The following is a 23,238-nucleotide window of genomic DNA, read 5'->3' as shown; positions in this document are numbered from 1 at the left end:
TATGTTAATTATCCAATCACCTTGTTCCATTTTCATTCACCTTGTTCCCTTCCTTGACGCTACGAGAGTGTGAGCAGAGGTAGTGGAGTGTCTATTCTGGATCTGAGCTAATTTTAGTCGTGTCAACTCGTTCACAAGTTCCATCAATTTAGGGTTTATTTTTAAAGGGCGCACACTGTTTGCGAGCCATATATTCTCCTGCCAGCTGCTTTCACAATGAAACACCGGTGACAATGCGCTAAACCTCTGTGTTCCCCTCTTCTCAGATTGCTTCTAATTGGATTGGCTAAACGAGCACTGAATTCATCAGCACAGCTATCAGAATGCAGTCAAGCAACTGTTACAAGTTCCAAAGTCACAAGTACATTCCAGAACCATTAATTGAACATTCCAACTATATATATGTATATATGTATATACAATTAAAAAGAGTAATCCCAGGGATGTAGGAGGTCTTGAGATGCAGTGGGTTGACATCAATTTCATTGAACCCCGACAGTGCAGAATGAGGTCATTCACTAACAAAAATCCCACCCTGTAACCCCATGTATTTACCCTGCTAGTCCCTAAGGATCAATTTAGCATGACCAATCAACCTAACCCGCACATCTTTGGGCTGTGGGAGGAATCCAGAGCACCCGGAGGAAAACCCACACAGACACGGGGAGAACGTGCAAACTCCGCACAGACGGTGACCCGATGCCGAGAATCGAACCCAGGTCCCTGGTGCTGTGTGGTAGCAGTGCTAACCACCTGCTGCCATAGTGTCCTACCTCTGAGTCAGAAGCTTTGGGTTCAAATCTCACCCCAAAAGGTCCAGGAAGATGTGTCTGTATCATGCTTAAAATGCAACCTGTAAACCCTTGTAATGTGCCTAGCAAAAGTGGGAGAACCTCCTAGTCAATCATCTACATAAAGGTTGTGGCAAACCACTGCAACACTTTACCAAGAGTAAGCATGGACCAGCATGGGCATCCATGGTTGCTAACACCTTTTCTGGGCATGGAATCTCAAGCGAGAAGGGAAGGTTAATCTTAACAAAGAACAATATTTCAGATATAAACCGAAATGTATGAAATTCTTTCTGTTGCGAAACATTAAGAGGGAAGTCTAAGGTGAAATGAGAATCCTAAAGACACATCAATGAAAATCATAGAGTCCCTACATTGTAGAAGAAGGCCATTCAGCCCATTGAGTCTGCACTGATCACAATCCCACACAGGTCCTATCCCCATAACCCCATGTATTTACCCTGCTATTCCCCCTGACACTCAGGGGCAATTTAGCATAGCCAATCTCCCTAACTGCACATCTTTGGACTGTGGGAGGAAACCCACTCAGACACAGGCAGAAAGTGCAGACTCCATGCAGACAGTAATCCAAGCCGGGAATCGAACCTGGGTCCCTGGCGCTGTGAGGCAGCAAGACGAACCACTGTGCCACCATGATGGATGAAGATAAAAAATAGTTAACCAACCTAATGATTACTTCCTCTAAGCAATCGTGAAGAATAATGCAAGTGAAATATTATTGTTAATCAGTCTTAGTCCTAATAAATGAGATGGATAACAGATAAACTGAAGGGGCTAAAAGTCATATTACCCCATAGGGATGGATAATAATTATCCCCAAGTATTAGGAAGGACAAGATGAGATTTATGAAATGCTAAATGTCTTTTGTATGAGAGTTACTGAATAGTGAGGAGTTTGCTAGATCAGAAACATGGGTCATTTTGGGATGATGAAGCAGAACCAAACGACTGTCGATCTGTCATTCTCACCACAATCTGTTGCAGATCTGGACCACTACCAAGTTAAATAGTAAAATGGGTGATCCAAGAGTAAAGTTGAAGATTACCTGTTTAACATTAGCCTAATAAACTGCAGACAATTTGGATTGAGAAGGGAAAGGTTCTTCCTGACCCAACCTGCTTATATATTTTTTTGAATTGATTTGATTTGGTTTATTATTGTCATATGTATTGGGATACAGTGAAAAGTATTGTTTCTTGTGCAATACACACAAAACATACCATTTATAGAGTACATAAGGGAGAAGGAAAGGAAGGGGTGCAGAATATAGTGTTACAGTCATAGCTGGGATGTAGAGAAAGATCAACTTAATATAAGGTAGGTCCATTCAAAAATCTGATGGCAGCAGGGAAGAAGTTGTTCTTGAGTCAGTTGATATGGTGTCCTCAGGCTTTTGTATCTTTTTCCCAATGGAAGAAGGTGGAAGAGAGAATGTCCGGGGTGCGTGGGGTCCCCAGTTATGCTGGGAAGTGTAGATGGAGTCAATGGATGGGAGGCTGGTTTGCCTGATGGACTGGATCACGTTCATAACCCTTTGTAGTTTCTTGTAATCTTGGTCAGAGCAGGAGCCACACCAAGCTGTGATACATCTGGAAAGGATGTTTTCTATGGTGCATCTGTAAAAATTGATGAAAGTTATAGTGGGCATGCCAAATTTCCTAAGCCTCCTGAGAAAGTAGAGGCATTGGTGAGCTTTCTTAACTGTAGCATCGGCATGGGGAGACTGGGACAGGTTGTTGGTACCTGGACATCTAGAAACTTGCAACTCTCAATCATTTCCATTTCATCTCTGTTGATGTAGACAGGGGCATGTCCTCCACAAGTTTTATACACAGAGGGTGGGGAATGTCTGGGACTTGCTGCCTGGGGAGGTCAGGGGAGCAAGAACAATAGCAGCAGTTAAGGGGCATCTAGACAAATAAATGAATAGGATGGGAATGGAAGGATAAGTGCATACGATTTTAGTTTAGGCAAGCATCATGATTGGCATGGACATGGCTTCCTGAAGTCGATGAAAACTATCCCCTTCATTTTACTGATGTTGAGGGAGAGATTACGGTCGTTGCAACATTCCACCAAATTCTCTATCTATCTTTGTGAAGAAATTGTAGTAAAAAGCTCTACAATCTAATGGACATGAAACATTGACATTCCATATGATAAAGGACACAGACTTAGACTTAAATCCCCAGGTCAATGGGCAGCAAGATTCCATCGCCAGCCCAACTGCTGTCATGTTCTTCTGCTGTCAAAACACTCAAAAATGCTGAACCACAGCATGTTCTATGATTCTATGATTCACAGTAACTGTCTATTCTGATGAACTTGCTGTTGGGTACCATTTTCAATAAACTTCATTTCACCCAAATCTTTTGTGTCATAACTTGTGGCCAGTCTCATTTACCCATCACCTCTCTTTTTGCAGACCTCCATTTGCTATTGATTGAACAATGGTTCATTGTTAAAATTGTTAAATTTGTTTCCAAATCTCTTCAGGGCCCCTTGCCTTTACCCTGATCTTTCGGGTCAAACCAAGTAAACAAACTTAAATTACGTTCGGACAAAGAAAAAGGGGGCAGCTCCCCAAAAGGAGGGGGAACGGCCCGAACAGAAACAAAAGGTACAAAGGAAACTTAAGACACGTCAAATCAAAATGTGATTATCAGGGTCTATAAGGCAGCCTTTACCCGAGCTGTCTAACCCTCTCAGATATCTTGGCTGATCCAATCCTCTTGCACGTCCCCAGTTTGAATGCCTTCAGCTGGTGAGATTCTGAAATTCCCTTATTGAACCTCTCTGTCCTTGTCTCTCTGTTTCCAATTTTAAGACTGTAATGACTTCAATCAGGCCATTGAGGTTGGCCTATTGGAATATGAACTCCCTGATTAAGGAGTCAATTGGTCCTCCAATCGGGAAGCCTTTTCCTTGTATTTAACCGGGAGTTCCTCTGGCACTCCTGAAGGTAGATGACTGACTGACAGTACTCTGTGTACTGCTGTAGGAATTGTAAGCAAAGGGATTCTGGTGAAAGAACTTTGCCTCTGAACACTTAATACAGAGACAATGCTTAAAAGCAGCCTTGTTGGCCAAGTTTTTAGTCATCTCATTTTGTTATGTAGCTTGAGCAGTGTCAATTATTCTTTGATAATATTCCTCAGAATTGCATTTTTACTGTGTTAAAGAGGATACAAAAAGGCAAGTCACTATTGTAGGTCACTTCACTATGATCAATTATACATAGCAATTGACAACTTTATTGAATTAGTTTAACTCATTATACATAGTATCAGGATAACAAATTCAAAGAATGGATATATCCAAATCCTTTAGAAAGGCAATCTGTCTGAATCTGTTTTTGTTTGCTCCTGGTTTGCTCTCTTTATGTAACCTCAACTCCATGTAATACATGACCTGTCCACAGCCACTTTTACCCACACTTTCACATGTTTCCATTTTGTCACATTGCCACAAGGATGTGGATGCTTTGGAGAGGATACAGAAGAGGTTGATCAGGATGTAGCCTGGTCTGGAGGGTATTAGCTATGAGAAGGAGTTGGATAAACTTGGTTTGTTCTCGTGGAAGTTGAGGGGCAACCTGATAGAAGTCTACAAGATGATGAGTGGTGTGGACAGAGTGGATAGTCAGATGCTCTTTCCTAGAGTAGAAAAGTCGGGTACTAGGGACATAGGTTTAAGGTGTGTGGGGAAAAGTTTAGAGGAGATGTGCGAGGGAAGTTTTTTTACACAGAGGATTGTGAATGTCTGGAACGTGCTGCCCAGGGAGGTGGTGGGAGCAGGAAGGATAGCGATATTTAAGGGACATGTAGGCAAATACATGAATAGGATGGGAATGGAATGATATGGACTCTAAGTGCATATAGTTTTACTTTAGGCAGGCATCATGATCAGCACAGGCTTGGAGGGCTGAAGGGCCTGTTCCTGTGCTGTATTGTTCTTTGTTTCTACCCGATCCCTTTAGCAGATTTTAACAGGCACTTTATCTGATTTTGGTCGCATATTAAAACCAATAAATTTGTTTCAGAGGATGATGTGATACCATTACCAAATCATCCTGCACCTCACTCTGTAAACCACATTGACACCATTTCTTTAAGGCTGTCTAATGCCAATGAGTGACCCTACTAACTGTTAATTAGGAGGAGAAGTTTAGAAGGGAAATTCTTTTACTTCTTATAGAAGAAAGTCTGAGGCCCAATTGCTGGGACTTGGATGGTGCCACTGGGACTTTTCACGTTGGTAATTGCTACATCTCTGTCTTGCTGTTTTTTATAGAATATTTCGGGAATCAATTCCACACTCCAACTTGCTTTTTTTATTATTGATAGTCAATTGAAGATTTCTTCAGGGGAGAATTCCCTTCCATGTAATGGGAACAAAACTACTCCCTTTAGACTCTCCTTCTCCTTTCAGACCAATCTACAATCTCCTGAAGGACTTAACAGCCGTATATTTTCTCAAAGGTGCAAACTGCTGCAGGCTGTTAAATCAGAATGTGTTTTCTTTCATTTCTTACCTCCGATCAGAGGGCCATTGGATGTTGCAACATCTGAAGTAATGTCGGAAATTTCAGAAATGCAAAGAGGTAGATAATATCGAAAAACTTCCTTGTTGCACAATCTACAAAGTCATTATAAAAGTTTGTGGAAATTATTCATAGCTTTCCAGCTTACCTGTAGACAAGTTGAAAAGCTAAATGCAATCACATTAATTAGATAATTGGCCATATAGTCTCCTTCTTTATCATCGTGTGAAAAGCAACATTAAATATCAATGTACATCTTGGCCACCTACAGAGTGATTAGAAGTCATTACTCCAGGGGACTGTTCAGCAAGCAATGGCTCCTGAGATGTTTCATGCTTTGGGTAACGTCTCCACAGGGCCATACCAGGCAGCCCACTGCATTCCATTTGTCATAGAACCATCGTAGATTCCTGACAGTGCAGAAGAGGCCATTTGGCCTGTTGAGTGTGCACCTACTCTTTGAATGAATCTTACCCAGATCCTCTCCTCCATCCTAACCCTGTAAACACCACACATTTACCACAGCTAATCCCATTTAACCTACCTATCTTTGGATAATTTAGCACAGCCAATCCACTTGACCTAACCATCTTGGGACACTAAGGGGCAATTTGATTTGATCTGATATGAATTATTATTGTCACATGTATTAACATACAATGAAAAGTATTGCTTTTTGCGCGCTGTACAGACAAGGCATACCATTCATAGAGATGGAAAGAAGAGGGTGCAGAATGTAGTGTTACAGTTGTAGCTAGGGTGTAGAGAAAGATCAACTTAGTGCGAGATATGTCAATTCCAAAGTCTGATGGCAGCAGGGAAGAAGCTGTTCTTGAGTCAGTTGGTACGTGACTTCAAACTTTAGTAGCTTAAGGTAGAAGAAAGAATGTCCGGGGTGCATGGGATCCTTAATAATGCAGGCTGCTTTTCAGAGGCAGCTGGAAGTAAAGACAGTCAATGGATGGGAGGCTGGTTTGTGTGATGGATTGGGCTACATTCACAACCTTTTGTAGTTTCTTGCAGTCTTGGGCAGAGTAGGAGCCATACCAAGCTGTGATACAACCAGAAAGAATGCTTTCTATGGTGCATCTGTAAAAGTTGGTGAGAGTCGTAGCTGACATGCCAAGTTTCCTTAGCCTTCTGACAAAATAGAGGCGTTGGTGGGCTTTCTTAGCTATAGTGTCAGCATGGAGGGACCAGGACAGGTTGTTGGTGATCTGGACACCTAAAATCTTGAAGCTCTCGACCATTTCTACTTCATCCCCATTGATGTAGACAGGGGTATATTCTCCTTTCTGCTTCCTGAAGTCGATGACTATCTCCTTCAGTTTGTTGACGTTGAGGGAGAGGTTATTGTCATTGTGCAGGTTAGGTGGATTTAGCATGACTAATCCACCTAACCTGCGTACCTTTGGACTGTGGAAGGGAACCTGAGCGCCTGGAGGAAACCCATGCAGACACGGGGAGAATGTGCAGGCTACGCAGAGACAGCCACTGAAGGCCAGAATCAAACCAGGGTCCCTGGTGCTGTGAGGCAGTGGGGCTAACCATCTGAATCAATCAATCCAGATTGTTGGTGTTCTGCATCATTCCTAGTCATGCTGGCATGCAATATTAAGCTATGAAATAAGGATCAAGGTAGGTGTCTGATGTGTGTCTTTGGACCCAGCTGATCTGGAGATTCAGTTGAATTTGGTTATTTTGTGTAACTGTGCTTTTTGTTAGATGTTGACCTTATGGGAGACTATCATTCGGAGTCACCCCTGGGAAATTGGGAATACCACTGAGTCTGGCGTCAGAGAAAGGAGCAATCAGGATTGTTGGATGCTTCAGTGAAACACTTTCTTAGGAATTAGACAAAGCTGCCACCATGTTCAATAATATTGGTCTATAAATGGTGTAATATTGACCCTCCAAAAAGTCGCACGCTCTGATTACTCACGTTATGTTAAGGTTGCACAGTTAGGACATTATCCTTTAACCCTACATTCTGTATCAAGTCCAGTGCAAACTCATGGGATTAAAGAGCCAGTGTTTTATTTGAGTACCTGCAGAGGTCATTTGTGGAATGTCTTTGTGCAAACTGAATCCTGTTGTTCATTGAGGGCAGTTCCTATCGGTGATTTAGGAAGCAGGGCAACTGATTATTGCACAGCAAGCTCCCACAGACAACAATGTGATTGTGACCAAATAATGTCTCTTTTGTGAGGCTAACTGCAGCATGAAGATTGGCCATGTCACGCAGCAGAAGCTCCTCCTTTTCTTCAAAATTTGGGCAGTGTGGTGGCACAGTGATTAGCACTGCTGTCCCACAGCTCCAGGGACCTGGGTTCGATTCCCGGCTTGAGTCACTGTCTGTGTGGAGTTTGCGGGTTCTCCTCGTATCTGCGTGGGTTTCGTCCAGGTGCTCCGGTTTCCTCCCACACTCCAAAGGTGTGTGGGTTAGGTGGATTGGCCATGCTAAAATTGCCCCTTCATGTCCTAGGATGCGTAGGTTAGAGGGATTAGAGGGGTAGATATGTGGGGTTACAGGGATAGGGCCTGAGTGGCATTGTTATCAGTGCAGACTCGATACACTGAATGGCCTCCTTCTGCACTGCAGGGATGCTACGAATCTATAAAATGGTGTCTTGAAATCTTTGGGGCAGAATTTTCCCATTCCTCGTGGACAGTACGTGGGCAGGGCACGGACCATGTAATGGCCCATTGACCTCAGGTGGGATTTTCCGGCAGTGGGGAGAGTGTGGCTGGAAAATCCCGCTCTTGATGTCTTGCTGATATTCTGCCCCAGAATGCCAGGCACACTTTGTACACCCTTCAGTGTAAAAGAACATTAAGCATTTGAATGTCCCACCTTTGATTTGATTTATTATTTTCACATGTATTAGTACACAGCGAAAGGTATTGTTTCTTGCATGCTCTACAGACAAAGTGTACCGTTCATAGAGAAGGAGGCGAGAGAGTGCAGATTGTGGTTTCACAGTCATAGCTAGGGTATACAGAATGATCAACTTCATGTGAGATAGGTCCATTCAAAAGTCTGATGGCAGCAGGGAAGAAGCTGTTCTTGAGTCAGTTTATACCTGACCTTAGACTTTTGCATCTTTTTCCTGCCGGAAGAAGGTGGAAGAGAGAATGTCCAGGTGTGTGGGGTCCTTTATTATGCCAGCTGCTTTTCTGCGGGGAGAGAAACACCGCTAATTCTTCAAATTTCTGGTACCCGCTATATTTTGTTTTTGCAGTGACCCTGACTGAACCCTCCCTAAAAATACACTTCCATATATTGGAGCCAGAAATGGGGTCATTAGAACTTAGGGTGGCACAGTGGTTAGCACTGCTGCCTCACGGCGCCAGGCACCCAGGTTCAACTCTGGCCTCAGGTCACTATCTGTGTGGAGATTGCATGTTCTCCCCACGTCAGCGTGGGTTTCCTCCGGATGCTCCGGTTTCCTCCCACAGTCCAAAGATGTGAGGGTTAGGTGGATCAGCCATGCTGACATGACCCTAGTGTCAGGGGGATTAGCAGTGAAAATATGTGGGGTTACGGGAATAAGGGCTGGGTGGGATTGTGGTTGGTGCAGACTCGATGGGCCGAATGTCCTCCTCCTGCACTGTAGGGATTGTATGGACTCTATTGACCGCTGCCTCTGAGGACTTATTACACTTGCTAACTTGTTTTCATCTCCTTCTTCAGGCGAGGTCTGTAATTCCAACCAGACATGGTGAAGCCTGGATGCAACCTCTCTGAGAAGACAGAGAAAGAGCACGGAGCTGATGATGGCTTTGACAACATCCCGCTGATAACCCCACTGGATGTCAACCAGCTTCAGCAGCCTGTCCCCGAGAAGGTACGCAGAAACACTGGGCATCGGTGCTGGGGTTTGAGGGAAAGAGGCTTGAGTCACATCCGGAGGCAGTAACTGTCACTGTGGCTGTCCAGCATCACTCAAACAGATAACTGATAGAGAATGTTCATGCGCACATAAACATAGGGTTTAAAAAGGGATGAAATTAGGACTTTAAACAACTTGACCACACCAATTTATAATAATGGCTCACAGCAAAATTATTTTATTCATAGAATATAGAACATTACAGCACAGTACAGGCCCTTCAGCCCTCGATGTTGTGCCGAGCTTTGCCCAAACCCAAGATCAAGCTATCCCACTCCCTATCATTCTGGTGTGCTCCATGTGCCTATCCAATAACCACTTGAAAGTTCCTAAAGTGTCCGACTCCACTATCACAGCAGGCAGTCCATTCCACACCCCAACCACTCTCTGAATAAAGACCCTACCTTGGACATCCCTCCTATATCTCCCACCATGAACCTTATAGTTATGCCCCCTAGTAACAGCTACATCCATCTGAGGAAATAATCTCTGAACATCCACTCTATTTCCCTTTCACACTAAAGCACGATGAGGAAGTTAAGAACTGGCCTTGGAGGTTAGAATTCAAACCTCTAGCTCACCACAGAATGGCCCTGGTTTAACCGGCACGCCCGCCTTGGGTGGGCAACACTCACAGAAAGGCATTCTCCATTGGCCAGGGTGCAATTGTACCAGCCTCGGGTGGGTGTGCCGGTAAAATTCCAGCCAATGAGTTTGTTCCCTACTTATTAGTTAACACTGCAATGAAGCCACTGTGAAAATCCCCAGTTGCCACATTCTGGCGCCTGTTCGGGTGCACTGGGGGAGAATTTAGCACGGCCAGCGCACCTAACCAGCATGTCTTTCTGACTGTGGGAGGAAACTGGAGCACCCAGAGGAAACCCACGCAGACACGGGGAGAATGTGCAGACTCTGCACAGATGGTGGCCCAAGCCTGGAATCGAACAGTCAACACAATATCTCGTGGAGGCCGCACTCAGAACACAGATGGGCCGCATGTGGTGGGTTACCCATCCCCACGCTAGAATGTGACCAAAATGAAAGGGGAGAAAACGGCACTTAAAATGGCAAAAGCGGCACCCCACATGCGTGTGCCAAGATATTGAAAGCTGACAATGGCTATTGAATGAGAAATCAGTCACACCATGGGGCACTAACGTACAAATACACAACATATCGGCATGAATTCCCCCGCTATTTCAGTGGAGAGGTAAACTCATTTACCTATAAATTAATATCACTGCTGTCTTAAGCCTGGACACAGTGGAACCTATTTTGTATCCAGTTTAGGAGTCCAGGAAAATGAATACTTCAGAGCAGGACTGCACAAGTTAAAGTTAAGATTTGTTTATTAGTCACAAGTAGGCTTACATTAACACTGCAATGAAGTTACTGTGAAAATCCCCCAGTCACCACACTCCGGCGCCTGTTCGGGTACACTGAGGGAGAATTTAACATGGCCCAATGCACCTAACCAGCACATCTTTTGGATTGTGGGAAGCAATTGGAGCACCCAGAGGAAACCCATGCAGACACAGGGAGAACATTCAGACTCCTCAAAGACAGTGACCCGAGCCAGGAATCGAACCCAGGTCCCTCGTTCTGTGAGGCAGCAGTGCTAACCACTGTGCTGCTCAGCTGGTTAAACCAGAATAAGATTAGGGCTTTGTATAACATAACATGTTTGTTTTTGCTTATACTGCAATCAATCGAATTGATGACTAAAGACATTATGGTGATTTATGTTAATTGCAGACTGTAAATAATTTAGAATTTAGAAAAACATATTAATTAAAGTCAGCATAATGAATCTGACAGATATTTACCTCCCAGTAGATAATGAACATTAACAAACATCAGATTATCAATCGACTGTGATCTACTCCACAACATAACTAGAGGCAATACCCAACCTGATATCTTCTGTCAGTTCAGCTGTGGGATTTATACCTGATCAGTAATGTGTGTAAAGTGGGATATTTTTTATTTCAAGGAACATTGTGGTGAGGAACAGTGCCTAAACCCGCAGTCTGAATGGGCTCAGTCATCTTAACCCCGATTTTTACTTATGCCGGTGAAAAAAGTGTGAATTCAATAGACAAAGACGGAATCAGCAGACAGTGAGTCAAAGAACTGCCTTTGGGCAGTGAGCCCATGGAATGGAAGGGAAAATCACTACTGCAAAACTGTTCAATATCGAAGCTTTCTCTGTCCTCTCCCAAGGGCGCTGACTGTTCCGACAGTACAATTCTCTCAACCCAGATGGTCCTGCTGGTACTTTGCTGAAGTGACCATTCTTATGGATGGAGTTTGGCCGGTTTGCTCACCCATCGATGGGAGGAGTGAACCAGCAAAACCACGGGAGAGCCAAGAAATCAGCATCACGCCCGATTTCCCAGCGTTTACAATTTTACAAGAGCTGGAAATGGGCAAGAGGCTGAATAAATTATGGTAATATATTATAATGTTGATTAGTGTATCTTTAGCGAGCCTGGAGCTCAATTGTCTGGGCTTGCTTGCCATGGCCTCACCAGGAGAGGTTCTCTATGGCGACAAAAACCCTTGCTCCCCATGAACGGGGAACAGCCGTGTTGACCTTGCTGGTGGAACTGGAGGTCCCGGGAGACCGAAGGCAAGGAGGGGTGCATCTTGGGCAGTGCCAGCCTGGGACCTCGGCACTGCCAGTCTGGCACCTCAGTAATGCTCAGTGGGCAGTGCCAAGGGATGGAGTCTCTGGGGACAGTATCTATGGGGGGGCTGGGTCTAATGGGGGTGGGACTTATAGGAGCATAGCCTATGGGGATGGGGTCTGAAGTGGGTCAATCGGGAGGGAAAGGGGCCACTGCGCAATCTGCCTGTGATTGGGGGAAGTGGGGGGGACATTGCCACTCTGCAGGCAATTGGTGTGAGTGGGAGGGAGTGGGGCCCCTCTCCACCGCCATTGATGGTGGGGTATGATCAGTCTGGGTGGTGGGGGGGGTGGGTGCAGTTGGGACTGCTTTTGGACTGCTTGTTGTGCTTGCAATCGACCATGTTACAAGGGGGAAGTTTGCTGAGACTGCCTGCAGCAGCACGGGCCTGACAGCTCTTTGTCTGTTGCGCATGTGCACTAGCTCCCTCCCTGGAAGAGTAGGGGCTTTTAGTTCAGACAGTTGCTATTATGCATGTGCAGAAACAGATGACTGCACATGCGCAATAGCTCCCTCTGTAGGCTAGCTGGCAAATTAAGCCCAGCCTACCATCTGTAGCAGCTAGTAATGGTCCCTAGACCATTTTTCTGTATACCCAATAGATTGTGTGTGAAATCTTGTGGGTATACAAAAAATGGATCTGCAACTCTCCCATTTCCACGCTAGCCAGAATCATTCTCATAAAATTCTGTCCATAGTCTCATCAGGAGCTAATAGGTTATTTAACCATGCAGCTCCACCAAATGGTTTGATCCCCTATCATGTACTCTGTCCAAAATTACCAGCAACGAGAGGCAGAAATTGTCCCTGATCCCCTCACCCCCCACTGAGTGCCTATCGCACTGAAGGCAATTGCAATTTTGTATTGATATCTGGGCTGAGATAAAGTCACAGACCATAAGATTACTGCTGGAGTCTTTCTGATCCATATAGCTCAGTAATAAATCACTCAATCCAGTTCCGCTACAGGGGGCTGTGAAATATTTGGCATGTGACGAAATGCGTGGTGGCAACATTTGTTTCCGAAGAATTCGCAGCTTAAAATAGACCCTTCAGTGCCGCAGTTCCAGTCACAAGATGTCCCAGACAGTTATTGAGAAGTTACTGAGAGTCCAGTGGTGAGAAAGGAGTGGAATAAATAGACGCAGCTAAAGACCTGCACTGCCTTGATGGTACACAGCTTCCTTGCGCTCTTAAAGTCTCTTCTTAAATTATGGCATTTGTACAAGACCTGGTTATGATAAAACAATCACATTCGCTGGTTAGACAAATTAACAGACAGATCATCCAAATTGCCATCTGCCACCCACTTATCGATTCCTTAGACTAGAATCCTGACAATGCAGAAGGAGGCCATTTGGCCCATCGAGCCTGCACTGACACATAACCAGGTTTACCCCATAACTCCAAGTATTTACCCCATTAATCCCCCTAAGGAATGGATGGATAGTCAGAAGTTTTTTCCCGGGGTGGAAGAGCCAATTACCAGGGGGGCACAGGTTTAAGGTGTGAGGGGCAAAGTTTAAAGGAGATGTACAAGACAAGTTTTTTACACAGAGGGTGGTGTGTGCCTGGAACTCGCTGCCGGGATAGGCAGTGGAAGCAGATATGATAGTGACTTTTAAGGAGTGTCTTGACAAATACATGAATAGGATGGGAATAGAAGGATAAGGTCCCTGGGAGGGTGGGGGTTTTTAATTCAGAGGGGCAGCTTGGAGGGCCTAAGGACTTTTCCTGTGCTGTAACTTTCTTTGCTCTAAGGGGCCAGTCCACCTAACCAGCTCGTCTTTTGGACTGCTGGAGGAAACCAGAGCACTGGAGGAAACCCACGTAGACACGGGAAAGAATGTGCAAACTCCACACAGACAGTGACCCAAATCAGGAGTCGAACCCAGGTCCTTGGTGTTGTGAGGCAGCAGTGCGAGCCACTGTGCCACCCAATGTGATTAGTCAGGGTATCTTATCCTGATGATATCCTTTACACTCGCTAATCCATCTAAATTGGAAAGGAAATCAATTTGACCAAAAACTAGGCATAATGCTGCTGAAGTGATGCATCATTTTCTGTAAATGTTTCCATTTTGAAAGGATCTTGGTACCAGTAGCTGGAAATTGGTCTGTGTTGCATCCATATTTTGGGGGGGCATAGAAAGGATGCAAAATAAACCAAGTGAGCAGTGGGCCAACTTGCTCCCTCTGCGATTGTGGTCGGTACAGACTCGATTGGCCAAATGGCCTTCTCCTGGACGGTAGGGATTCAATGTAGATGTTGGCTCCACTGCTGAATTAAGATGTTTGTTTAGGCACACAGTAGGCCTTAGATTCAAATGTGTCAAAGAGGGGCCCATTGAAGTTTGTTATTGCAAAATGAATCATCCATCAGCAGGGCAGAAGTTCTATACTGACCATTAAAGCATTGCAGTCGTCCCACCACCGCCCCCAACCCCACACGCCAGTAATCCATTCCGTCGTCACAACTTCCTGGAGCATTGCTGAAGACCCTGCCCTATAGACGGGCTGAAATTGGTCCTTTTCTCAGCTGGGCATCTCTCTGTGAAGATGCGACCAATTCTGGATAGCCGTCTCAAATGCGCACATGAAAACACAAGGACCAATTTCTATAGGTCCTCGGGCGTTTTAGTTTTGGGTGCGTGTCTGTCACACAGTGCTGAGTCTGTGCTCAAAAATAGTCCCTCACAGTCAGAATGAACAGTCCTGATCACTGCGATGTAAATTGGTTTCTAAGTTCCAATTCCTTTGACTGCAAGGAAGGATATATTAAAATAAATCTCAAAGAAGCCCATATAATGCAAATGTAAGATAATTAAAGAAACACAGTGGCACGCTGGCTAAGTGGTTAGCACTGCTGCTTTACAACACCAGGGATCGGGGTTCAACTCCCAGCTCGGGTCACCGTCTGTGTGGAGTTTGCACGGTCTCCCCATATCTGCGTGGTTTTCCTTCGGGTGCTCCGGTTTCCTCCCACAGTCCAAAGGTGTGCGAGTTAAGTTGATTGGCTATGCTAAATTGACCCTAGTGTCAGGGGGATTAGCAGGGTAAATATGTGGGGTTACAGGAATAGGGCCTGGGTGGGATTGTGGTCGGTGCAGACTCGATGGGCCAAATGGCCTCTTCCTGCATGGTAGGGATTCTATGATTCTAATAGCCCTGAAGCCAATGATAATATTTGGCTTTTAATTTATACACCTTCCAAGCATTCCAGTTTAATGAAACAAGCAAGAACAGGAATCGACTCTTAATTAATCCAACAATCTGTCTTTGTTTAACATTTAGATACCAACTCAAACTTAAGCACTTGCAACTCTTTAACTCCTTTACTAATTTAACTCTTAGCTGAACATTAACTTTAGTTATTTAACTGAAGTAGACACAATCGGGTGTAGGGAAGAATTGACCAAATACTTTTCTTTCTAGGACCTATCTTTGTATTCTTCTCTGAGGAAAATCCCTTCAGAGCATATTTCTCTGATGGGTAGTCTCTCCAAGTATCGCTGGAGACAAAGGACTACTCATGTCTTTGTCTACAAATTCTTCCAAATGCTTCCAGAAGATTCTCTGTCATCCAGCCAACGGTGTAACCACCTGGTTCGGGCAGCCAGTGAAATTACTTGTGAACGACACCACTACATTTAGCTCAGATTGCATGTCCTTGACGCAACAGCAAGAAAATTTGATGCCACCAAGTCTGCTAGAAAATAAACAACTTTCTTTATTTGGTCAACACAGGAAGTTTCAGGTGTTAGTTAACAGACCAGAACCCTGATTCAGAACAACTTTATGATCTGCAGCTGGTTTTAATTGTAAATTGACCAAAAATCCCAGCAGGCTTAACTCTCAGCCAGAATAGCCATCTTAAAGCCAATATTACCATTATTGTTGTTAAATTATTGTTGTAGTCATTCTTACTCCATCTACAACCCCATTGCCAATGATCCCATTATTAATGACCCCATTATTAATGACCCCATTATTAATAACCCCATTACCAATGACCCCACTGCCAATGACCCCATTATTAATGACCCCATTACCAATGACCCCACTGCCAATGACCCCCATTGCTGATGACCCCACTACCAATGACCTCATTGTTAATAACCTCATTATTAATGGCCCCATTACCAATGACCCCACTGCCAATGATCTCATTGCCAATGACCCCATTGCCAATGACCCCATTGCCAATGACCCCCATTGCTAATGACCCCATTTCCAATGACCCCATTTCAGAAGTGAAACTAGGTTTGGTTTAGACACACACTAATATAGGATGGTGTCATGAACAAAGGGTCATAAGAGTGGTGGAAAATCAGTAATCTATTATCTTTGAGTTTGACTAAATTTACATTTAATGGATTTATCAGCACAATCTCTACTGCACAAATCATAATAGAGATTCGCACATTAATGACCTCACACACTCAATGCATACTTTTGGAACTTAGCCCCTTTCCACAGTTCCAGCCTTATTATAATGTTATTATAGTTTCCCCCGAATGTTGGATCAGGTGATACAGGAACTTTCCAATTGTGTCCTGAAGAGTTTGACCCTGCTAATCTGTTACTGAACCGTTATGCGAGTCGATAGCATTGTACAGACATGCCTGTGAAGCTGTGGTCCCATTGGAGGGCAGTGCTGGAAAACAGCTAAGATTGGAGTGTCGATGCTGCAGTATTTGTAGCCTTACCTCCAATTCTCAGTTTCTTTGAGAACAGCCCTTCGCTGGGAGTGTGGGACTGTGTCTGCACTGATGGCAAGAAACAGATTACGTGGGGAAGTTTAGAGAGCAGCATTGTGGAGCAGAACTCTGGTGTGAGGGTAGAATCTGCACACTACACACAGCCTCAACATTAATCTGAAGGTCATGGCATATCAGATGGATAGTACATGGTGAGGCTGCAGGGAAGAGTATTGAAGACTGTGAGTAGTGTAATTGGCATGTTTTTATCATGTCCATTCACATAGCCACATCCCTAGAAGGCATGCTTGCCTTCATCGGCTGGGACATCGAGTATCATAGAATCATCGAGTCTCGACAGTGCAGAAGGAGGCCATTCGGCCCATTGAGTCTGCACCGACCACAATCCCATACGGGCCCTATCCCCACATCCCCATGCATTTACCCTAATTATTCCCCCTGACACTAAGGGGCACTTAAACATGGCCAACCCACCGAACCCACACATCTTTGGACTGTGGGAAGAAACCCGAGCATCCGGAGGAAACCCGCACAGACACGGGGAGAACTTGCAAACTCCACACAGACAGTGATCCAAGCCAGGAATCAAACCTGAGTCCCTGGTATTTTGAGGCAGCAGTGCTAACCACTGTGAACACCGTCTCACCCAACTGGCAAAAGTTTTCCGTGGCTCAGTTGTGCCTCTGTCACCCAGTTGACCAATTATGTTACAGTTATTTAAAACATTGGTTGGGCCACATCTGGAATACTGTGTCCCGTTCTGGTCGCCACATTGCCAGAAGGATGTGGAGGCTTAGGAGTGAGTACAGAAAAGGTTTACCAGGGCGTTGCCTGGTATGGAGGGTATCAGCAATGAGGAGAGATTGAATAAACTGGGGTTGTTCTCCCTGGAGAGACGGAGACGGAGACTGAGGGTTTGGCCTGATAGATGTTCATAAAATGATGAGGGGTACAGATAAGTTGAACAACTGGAAGCTTTTTCCCAGGGCAGAAATGTGGGGGGAAATGTTCAAGGTAAGTGGTGCGGGGGGTGGGGTGGTGCAGGAAGGTTCACTGGAGATGTATGGGGGGGTAGTTTTTTTACACAGTGGACGGTGGGGGCCTGGAATGCACTGCCAAGTGAGGTGGTTGAGGCAGATACGTTCGCGATATTTAAGACTTACCTGGATAGACACATGAACAGACAGGGGATGGAGGGATACAGGCGGTCGGTCTAGATAGGACAACGTACAGGCTTGGTGGGCAGAAGGGCCTGTTCCTGTTCTTTGTTCTTTGTTTCCTTGTTAAAATAATCTTACTGGTTGACTTTGCTGGTCTGTCCCAGGATAGCGGTTGTATCATAGTTGAAGGGAATTTGCCCTGGGCTAGTCCCCTACTCAGCTGTCATGGTGTGATCTCTTGTATTTTGCTCACAAGGGTTCTTGGAGCACATGAGCATATTACTGCCACAAATAATTTGATGCACGAAGCCGCCAGTCTTACGACTGTAAGTTGCAGCATGGATATTTGCCCTGTTGGAGGGGTGGATAATGAAACAGGAGCAGGAAAGGTTGTGTGAGAAAAAGGATAGACAAGTGTGGTTGAAGAGTAGGCCCTGGTCAATAAACTCTCCTTAAGCACCCTGATCATATGAGGTAATCGCTCATCAGAAAATAACTTATTGCAGGCTCTCCATCTTATTATGATTTATTTTCCTTGGAGAATGGCTTTAGATTGTAACTGGTGATGGGCATTACAGTAGCATAGTGGTTAGCACTGCTACCTCACAGCACCAGGGACCTGGGTTCGATTCCCGGCTTGGGTCACCAACTGTGTGGAGTCTGCACATTCTCCCCATGCATGCGTGGGTTTCATCCGGGCACTCTGGTTTCCTCCCACAGTCCAGAGATGTGTGGGTTAGGTGCATTGGCCATGCTAAATTGCCCCTTAGTGTCCTGGGATGTTTAGGTTAGATGGATTAATGAGGTAACTATATGGGGTTACAGGGATAGGGCCTGGGTGGAATTCCCAAGATGCATAGGTTAGAGGGATTAGTGAGGTAACTATGTGGGGTTACAGGGATGGGATTGTTGTCGGTGCAGACTCGATGGGCCGAATGGTCTTCCTCTGCACTGTAGGATTCAATGATTCTATAATAGCTGCCTGCTGTACTGTCCTGTATTCCAATAAATGGTGAGCTAGCTTGAAATTCAATTAAGTCAGCAAATGAACATGCCCTTCCATTGAAATTGGGATAGGATAGAGTTCAATTGCTTTGCAGCTAAATCATAGAATGACACAGCCCAGGAGACCATTTGGGCCATCAATTGTATGCTAGCTCTTCCAGTTAGTTGGATCAGAAAGGACTTTTTTTTAACTATGAACCTGAACACCAGCCAAATCCTGAGGGGTGGTGAGTGGGAGGAAGCAGATTTTGGTTTTCACTTTGACATGCTCCTGACAAACTTTGTCCAGAGACTAACTTTCACCCCAATGACCCACAGGTGGTGGTGAAGACCAGGACGGAATATCAGTTGCAACAGAAGAAAAAGAAAAAGCTCCACATCCCCGGAATAAAGAAACTCAACATTAACCTTTACGATGAAGTCTCAGAAAAAGTCAAGGTAACTTGGTTCCACCATCTCACACAGAGCTTGCTCGCACCTTCTACAATGTTCATTTTTTCATCATCAAACATCCGTGTGGAATAACAATCAGTGCATATTGAATATATATTGTCAGCTCCTCACTCTCAATGTGATTTGATTCCTTTAGCTTACTGGATTGATTCTCATTACGATGGCATTTCTGGCCTGCCTGTTAATGCTGGTCATGTACAAGGCATTCTGGTACGACCAGTTAAGCTGCCCAGAGGGTTTTGTATTTAAGGTAAGCGGACACTCAATGCTCCTCTTTTTATTTCTAGCTTTTACACGGCAGATTATGGGCAATGAGAGGAATGTCATCCGGGAGGATTTACTCATCTGTTGTTGCGCTGGCGACCTTCAGCTCAGCTCAATGTAATAAACTCTCACAGGAATCTTTTGTAAAGTTCGTGCGATTGGCATTAACACTCAATCGCTTCCATATATCGTGATTCCTGTTTGCTGCTAATCTACGCAGTTGGGTACCGGTGGTTAGCACTGCTGCCTCACAGCGCCAGGGACCCCCATTCGATTCCCAGCTCGGGTCACTGTCTGTGCAGAGTCTGCACGTTCTCCCAGTGTCTGCGTGGGTTTCCTCCGGGTTCTCCGGTTTCCTCCCACAGTCTGAAAGATGTCCGGGTTACGTGGATTGCCCATGTTAAATTGACTCTTAGTGTCAGGGGGATTAGTAGGGTAAATATGTGGAGTTACGGGGATGGGGCCTGGGTGTGTGCAGGCTGAATGCCCTCCTTCTGCGCTGTAGGAATTTGATGATTTTTCTATGTTCAAAAGTGTTCAACTAAAAAGCTGCAATGCTCTGTATAATATTATAGCCTATTGACATACTTTATAATACTTTATAATACCACAGTGTACTGGCTGTGTACAACATGCCATATAATCCCTTTGTGTGTTGACACTCTGAACAATATATTATACAACACCATTGTGTATCGACATATGGTGTGCAATTTCATAGTGTACAGTACAGCATTATAGTGTGTGGACACTGCACAATACTATAGTGCACACAATCACAGCCCCATAACACTGTTGCTTCCGCATTCCTCTGGCACCATTTGCCTTTGCCTGACCTAACGTTCTGACACACTGAGACCCCCAGTTGATGCTGGAAAGTTAGTGGGTTTCACTGTGGGATACTATGGACAGCCAGGGAACACCACCACCTCAAGCAGGTCTAGGTCTATTGAGCCCAGCTGTGGACTGCCCCATCCCAGCTAACAGGTACTGGCAGAGCAGGAAGTGATAGGAGTATGAATGTTGTCTTCCTGTAAGAAGATAACGGGTTTGTGTTCCAGGGAGCCACTGCCGCACCCTGACCTGGGCTCTCTGTTGGGGAGAGCTCGTTGCAACCCTGTGAATAATGTAGTCCACAGGCATGATGGCAACAAGTTGACCTCACATGATAGCAGTCTGAGCTTCCACTGCAGCCACCAGACACTGGACAACATCTACCTACAGCTGCAATGAAAGCCACAACATTGATGATGTCGGTTGTATGCGCCAGCCCACTCATCACATTGACTGGGTATGCAAATGGGGGGGGGTCATGTGGAGAGCAGCTCCACGTTGTCACTTCACCCGAATCGCAGTCACCCAGCACCAATTAATTGCACCCCATTAACCTGCACCCATTTTTAGTTGCCGTTGGAATCAGCTCCCCTAAGTAATTCAATTAAAAATGCAAGCTGACTCAGAATGAATGCATCAATATATTTATATTGTTTGGTCTCTTGCAACGCAACATATCCGACAGTAACGATTTGTAATGTTTATTAGTTAAATTACAGCAATTATTTACAAAGGACTGACAACACAAATACTATTCATCATATTAATTGGGAAATTATGGGCCTGACTTTGCTGTACAAAGCTGTGAGGATGATTTATAATTGCGGTGCCCATTGTGCCACAGCACTTGAACATCTCGGGCAGAATGTAAGGCCCACATCGATGTTAGTAACTATAGAAACAGTTTCTTATTAGCAGCTGTTTGGAATGACAACTGCTTCTCCCGATTAATGGACCTGCTCCTCAGCTCCGACCGTTCGCTGTGTTTTTAACTGGTAGATCATAGAATCCAGAAGAAGGCCATTTGGCCCACCGAGCCAGCACCGACCACAATCCCACCCAGGCCCTATCCCCCATAACCTCATGCATTTACCCTAAATAGCCCCCCTGATGCTAAATAGCAATTTTAGCATGGCCAATCCACCCTAACCCGCATGGCTTTCGGACTGTGGCAGGAAACCCATGCAGACACGGGGAGAATGTGCAGACTCCATACAGGCAGTGTCTCAAGGCGGGAATTGAACCCGGGTCCCTGGCGCTGTGAGGCAGCAGTGCTAACTACTGTGCCACGGTGCTGCCCTGTGTTGGTACAGAGCCAAGGGTAACTCTGCAGAGCTGGTATCTCGGAGTGGGTTAAAGGGCTGGTTCACACTGCCCACAGTGGACAAGACAACAACACCACTATCAGCGAGGACCGAACCTTTCTTCAGGAAAGAGTCAGGTGAGAAGTGAGCCATTAAAGATCTTCACTGTTTTGAATGGGAGAGTAGATTTACAGAGATGGGAGGAATTTTGCGAGATTTTTTTCCCAAGTATCCAGTTCTACCGGTGAACACAACTGTTCCCCGTTCATGGGGTGGGGGTGTTTTCCTCGCCGGAGAGAACCTCTCCCGGACAATCGAGCGCCGGGCTCGCTAAACACATTGAAATAAACAAACACATAAATTTAAATAAATGAAGCAGCCTTTTGCCCATTTCCGGTGAGAGGCTGATCACGCTGGAAATCGGGTGGTGTAAAATTGTGACGGGCACGAAAACCGGTGTCATTGGCGCTAGCCGCTTTACGCCCAATTTTACAACATTTTCCTGCCGCAAAACAGCCATAAAGTGGCTGTAAAATTCCACCCAGTGTTTCCACTTGTGGGAAAGTCCAGAATTGGAGGGGGGTGGGGGGGGGGGGTCGGGGGGGAGCTATAAAGAAATAATAACTGCAATAAACCTTCTCCAACCCAGAATGTGTTGAGAATGTGGAAGTTGATTTGATTTGATTTATTATTGTCATATGTATTAGCATACAGTGAAAAGTATTGTTTCTTGCGCACTATACAGACAAAGCATACTGTTCATAGAGAAGAAAAGGGATCCAGGTTCCATTCCCGGCTTGGGTTACACATTTTCCCCATGTCTGCGTGGGTTTCCTCTAGGCGCTCTGGTTTCCTCCCACACTCCAAGATGTGTAAATTATGTGGATTGGCCGTGATAAATTGCCCCTTATTATTCAAAGACGTTCAGGTTGCGTGGATTGGCCGTGCAAAATTGCCCCTTAAGCGTCCAAAGATGTGCAGGTCTGGTGGATTGGCCATGCTAAATTGCCCCTTAGTATCAGAGGGACTAGCTAGGATAAATGCATGGGTGCATGGGGATAGGGCCTGGGTGGGATTATGGTCATTGCATTCTCGATGGGCTAAATGGCATCCTTCTGGATTGTCAGGATTCTAGGAAAAATATCAGGTTAATGAATGAAAATTGGGAATGAGTGCTATTTTATAGACTGTACTAAACAGTTCCGAGAATACCATCATTGCCTATGGATGAGTCACAACTACATGAGCTGCACAAAGTGCAAAGATGTGTTGTTGGTGGATTAGTCATGGTAAACACGTGGGGTTAGGGGGATAGGGCAGGGGAGTGGGCCAGGCTAAGATGCGCTTTTGGAGTTTCGGTGCAGAATCGATGGGCCAAATGGCCTCATTTAAATATGAAAACTGAAGTCTTTGTTCCCTGCCTTTTCTCTCCTGCTTCCGGTCATCAGTATCATTCCCTGTTAGCTTGGTCTAATTGTGCAAGGCTCTGTGTGAGTCTGATCTGAGCCTCAGGCAACAGAGATCCTCTCCACTACTGAGAACGGTGGAGAGAGCATCA

At 45.2% G+C, this 23,238-nt stretch overlaps 1 protein-coding gene across 1 annotated transcript in view; it reads left to right on the top strand.

The window, feature by feature from the left end:
* caly (calcyon neuron-specific vesicular protein) overlaps positions 1-23,238 on the top strand; it is a 48,991-nt gene that overhangs the window by 14,734 nt on the left and 11,019 nt on the right. The window contains exons 2-4 of the mRNA XM_080215775.1: positions 9,051-9,204; positions 19,144-19,263; positions 19,415-19,528. Of these exons, the coding sequence (XP_080071901.1) occupies positions 9,076-9,204; positions 19,144-19,263; positions 19,415-19,528 (363 nt within the window). The 5' untranslated portion in view covers positions 9,051-9,075. The remainder of the gene's footprint in view (positions 1-9,050; positions 9,205-19,143; positions 19,264-19,414; positions 19,529-23,238) is intronic.

Source organism: Carcharhinus amblyrhynchos, chromosome 31, assembly GCF_965287045.1.
Source record: "Carcharhinus amblyrhynchos chromosome 31, sCarAmb.v2.hapA, whole genome shotgun sequence".
Classification (NCBI taxonomy): Eukaryota; Metazoa; Chordata; class Chondrichthyes; order Carcharhiniformes; family Carcharhinidae; genus Carcharhinus; species Carcharhinus amblyrhynchos.
This window is presented reverse-complemented; position numbering and strand designations above follow the sequence as displayed.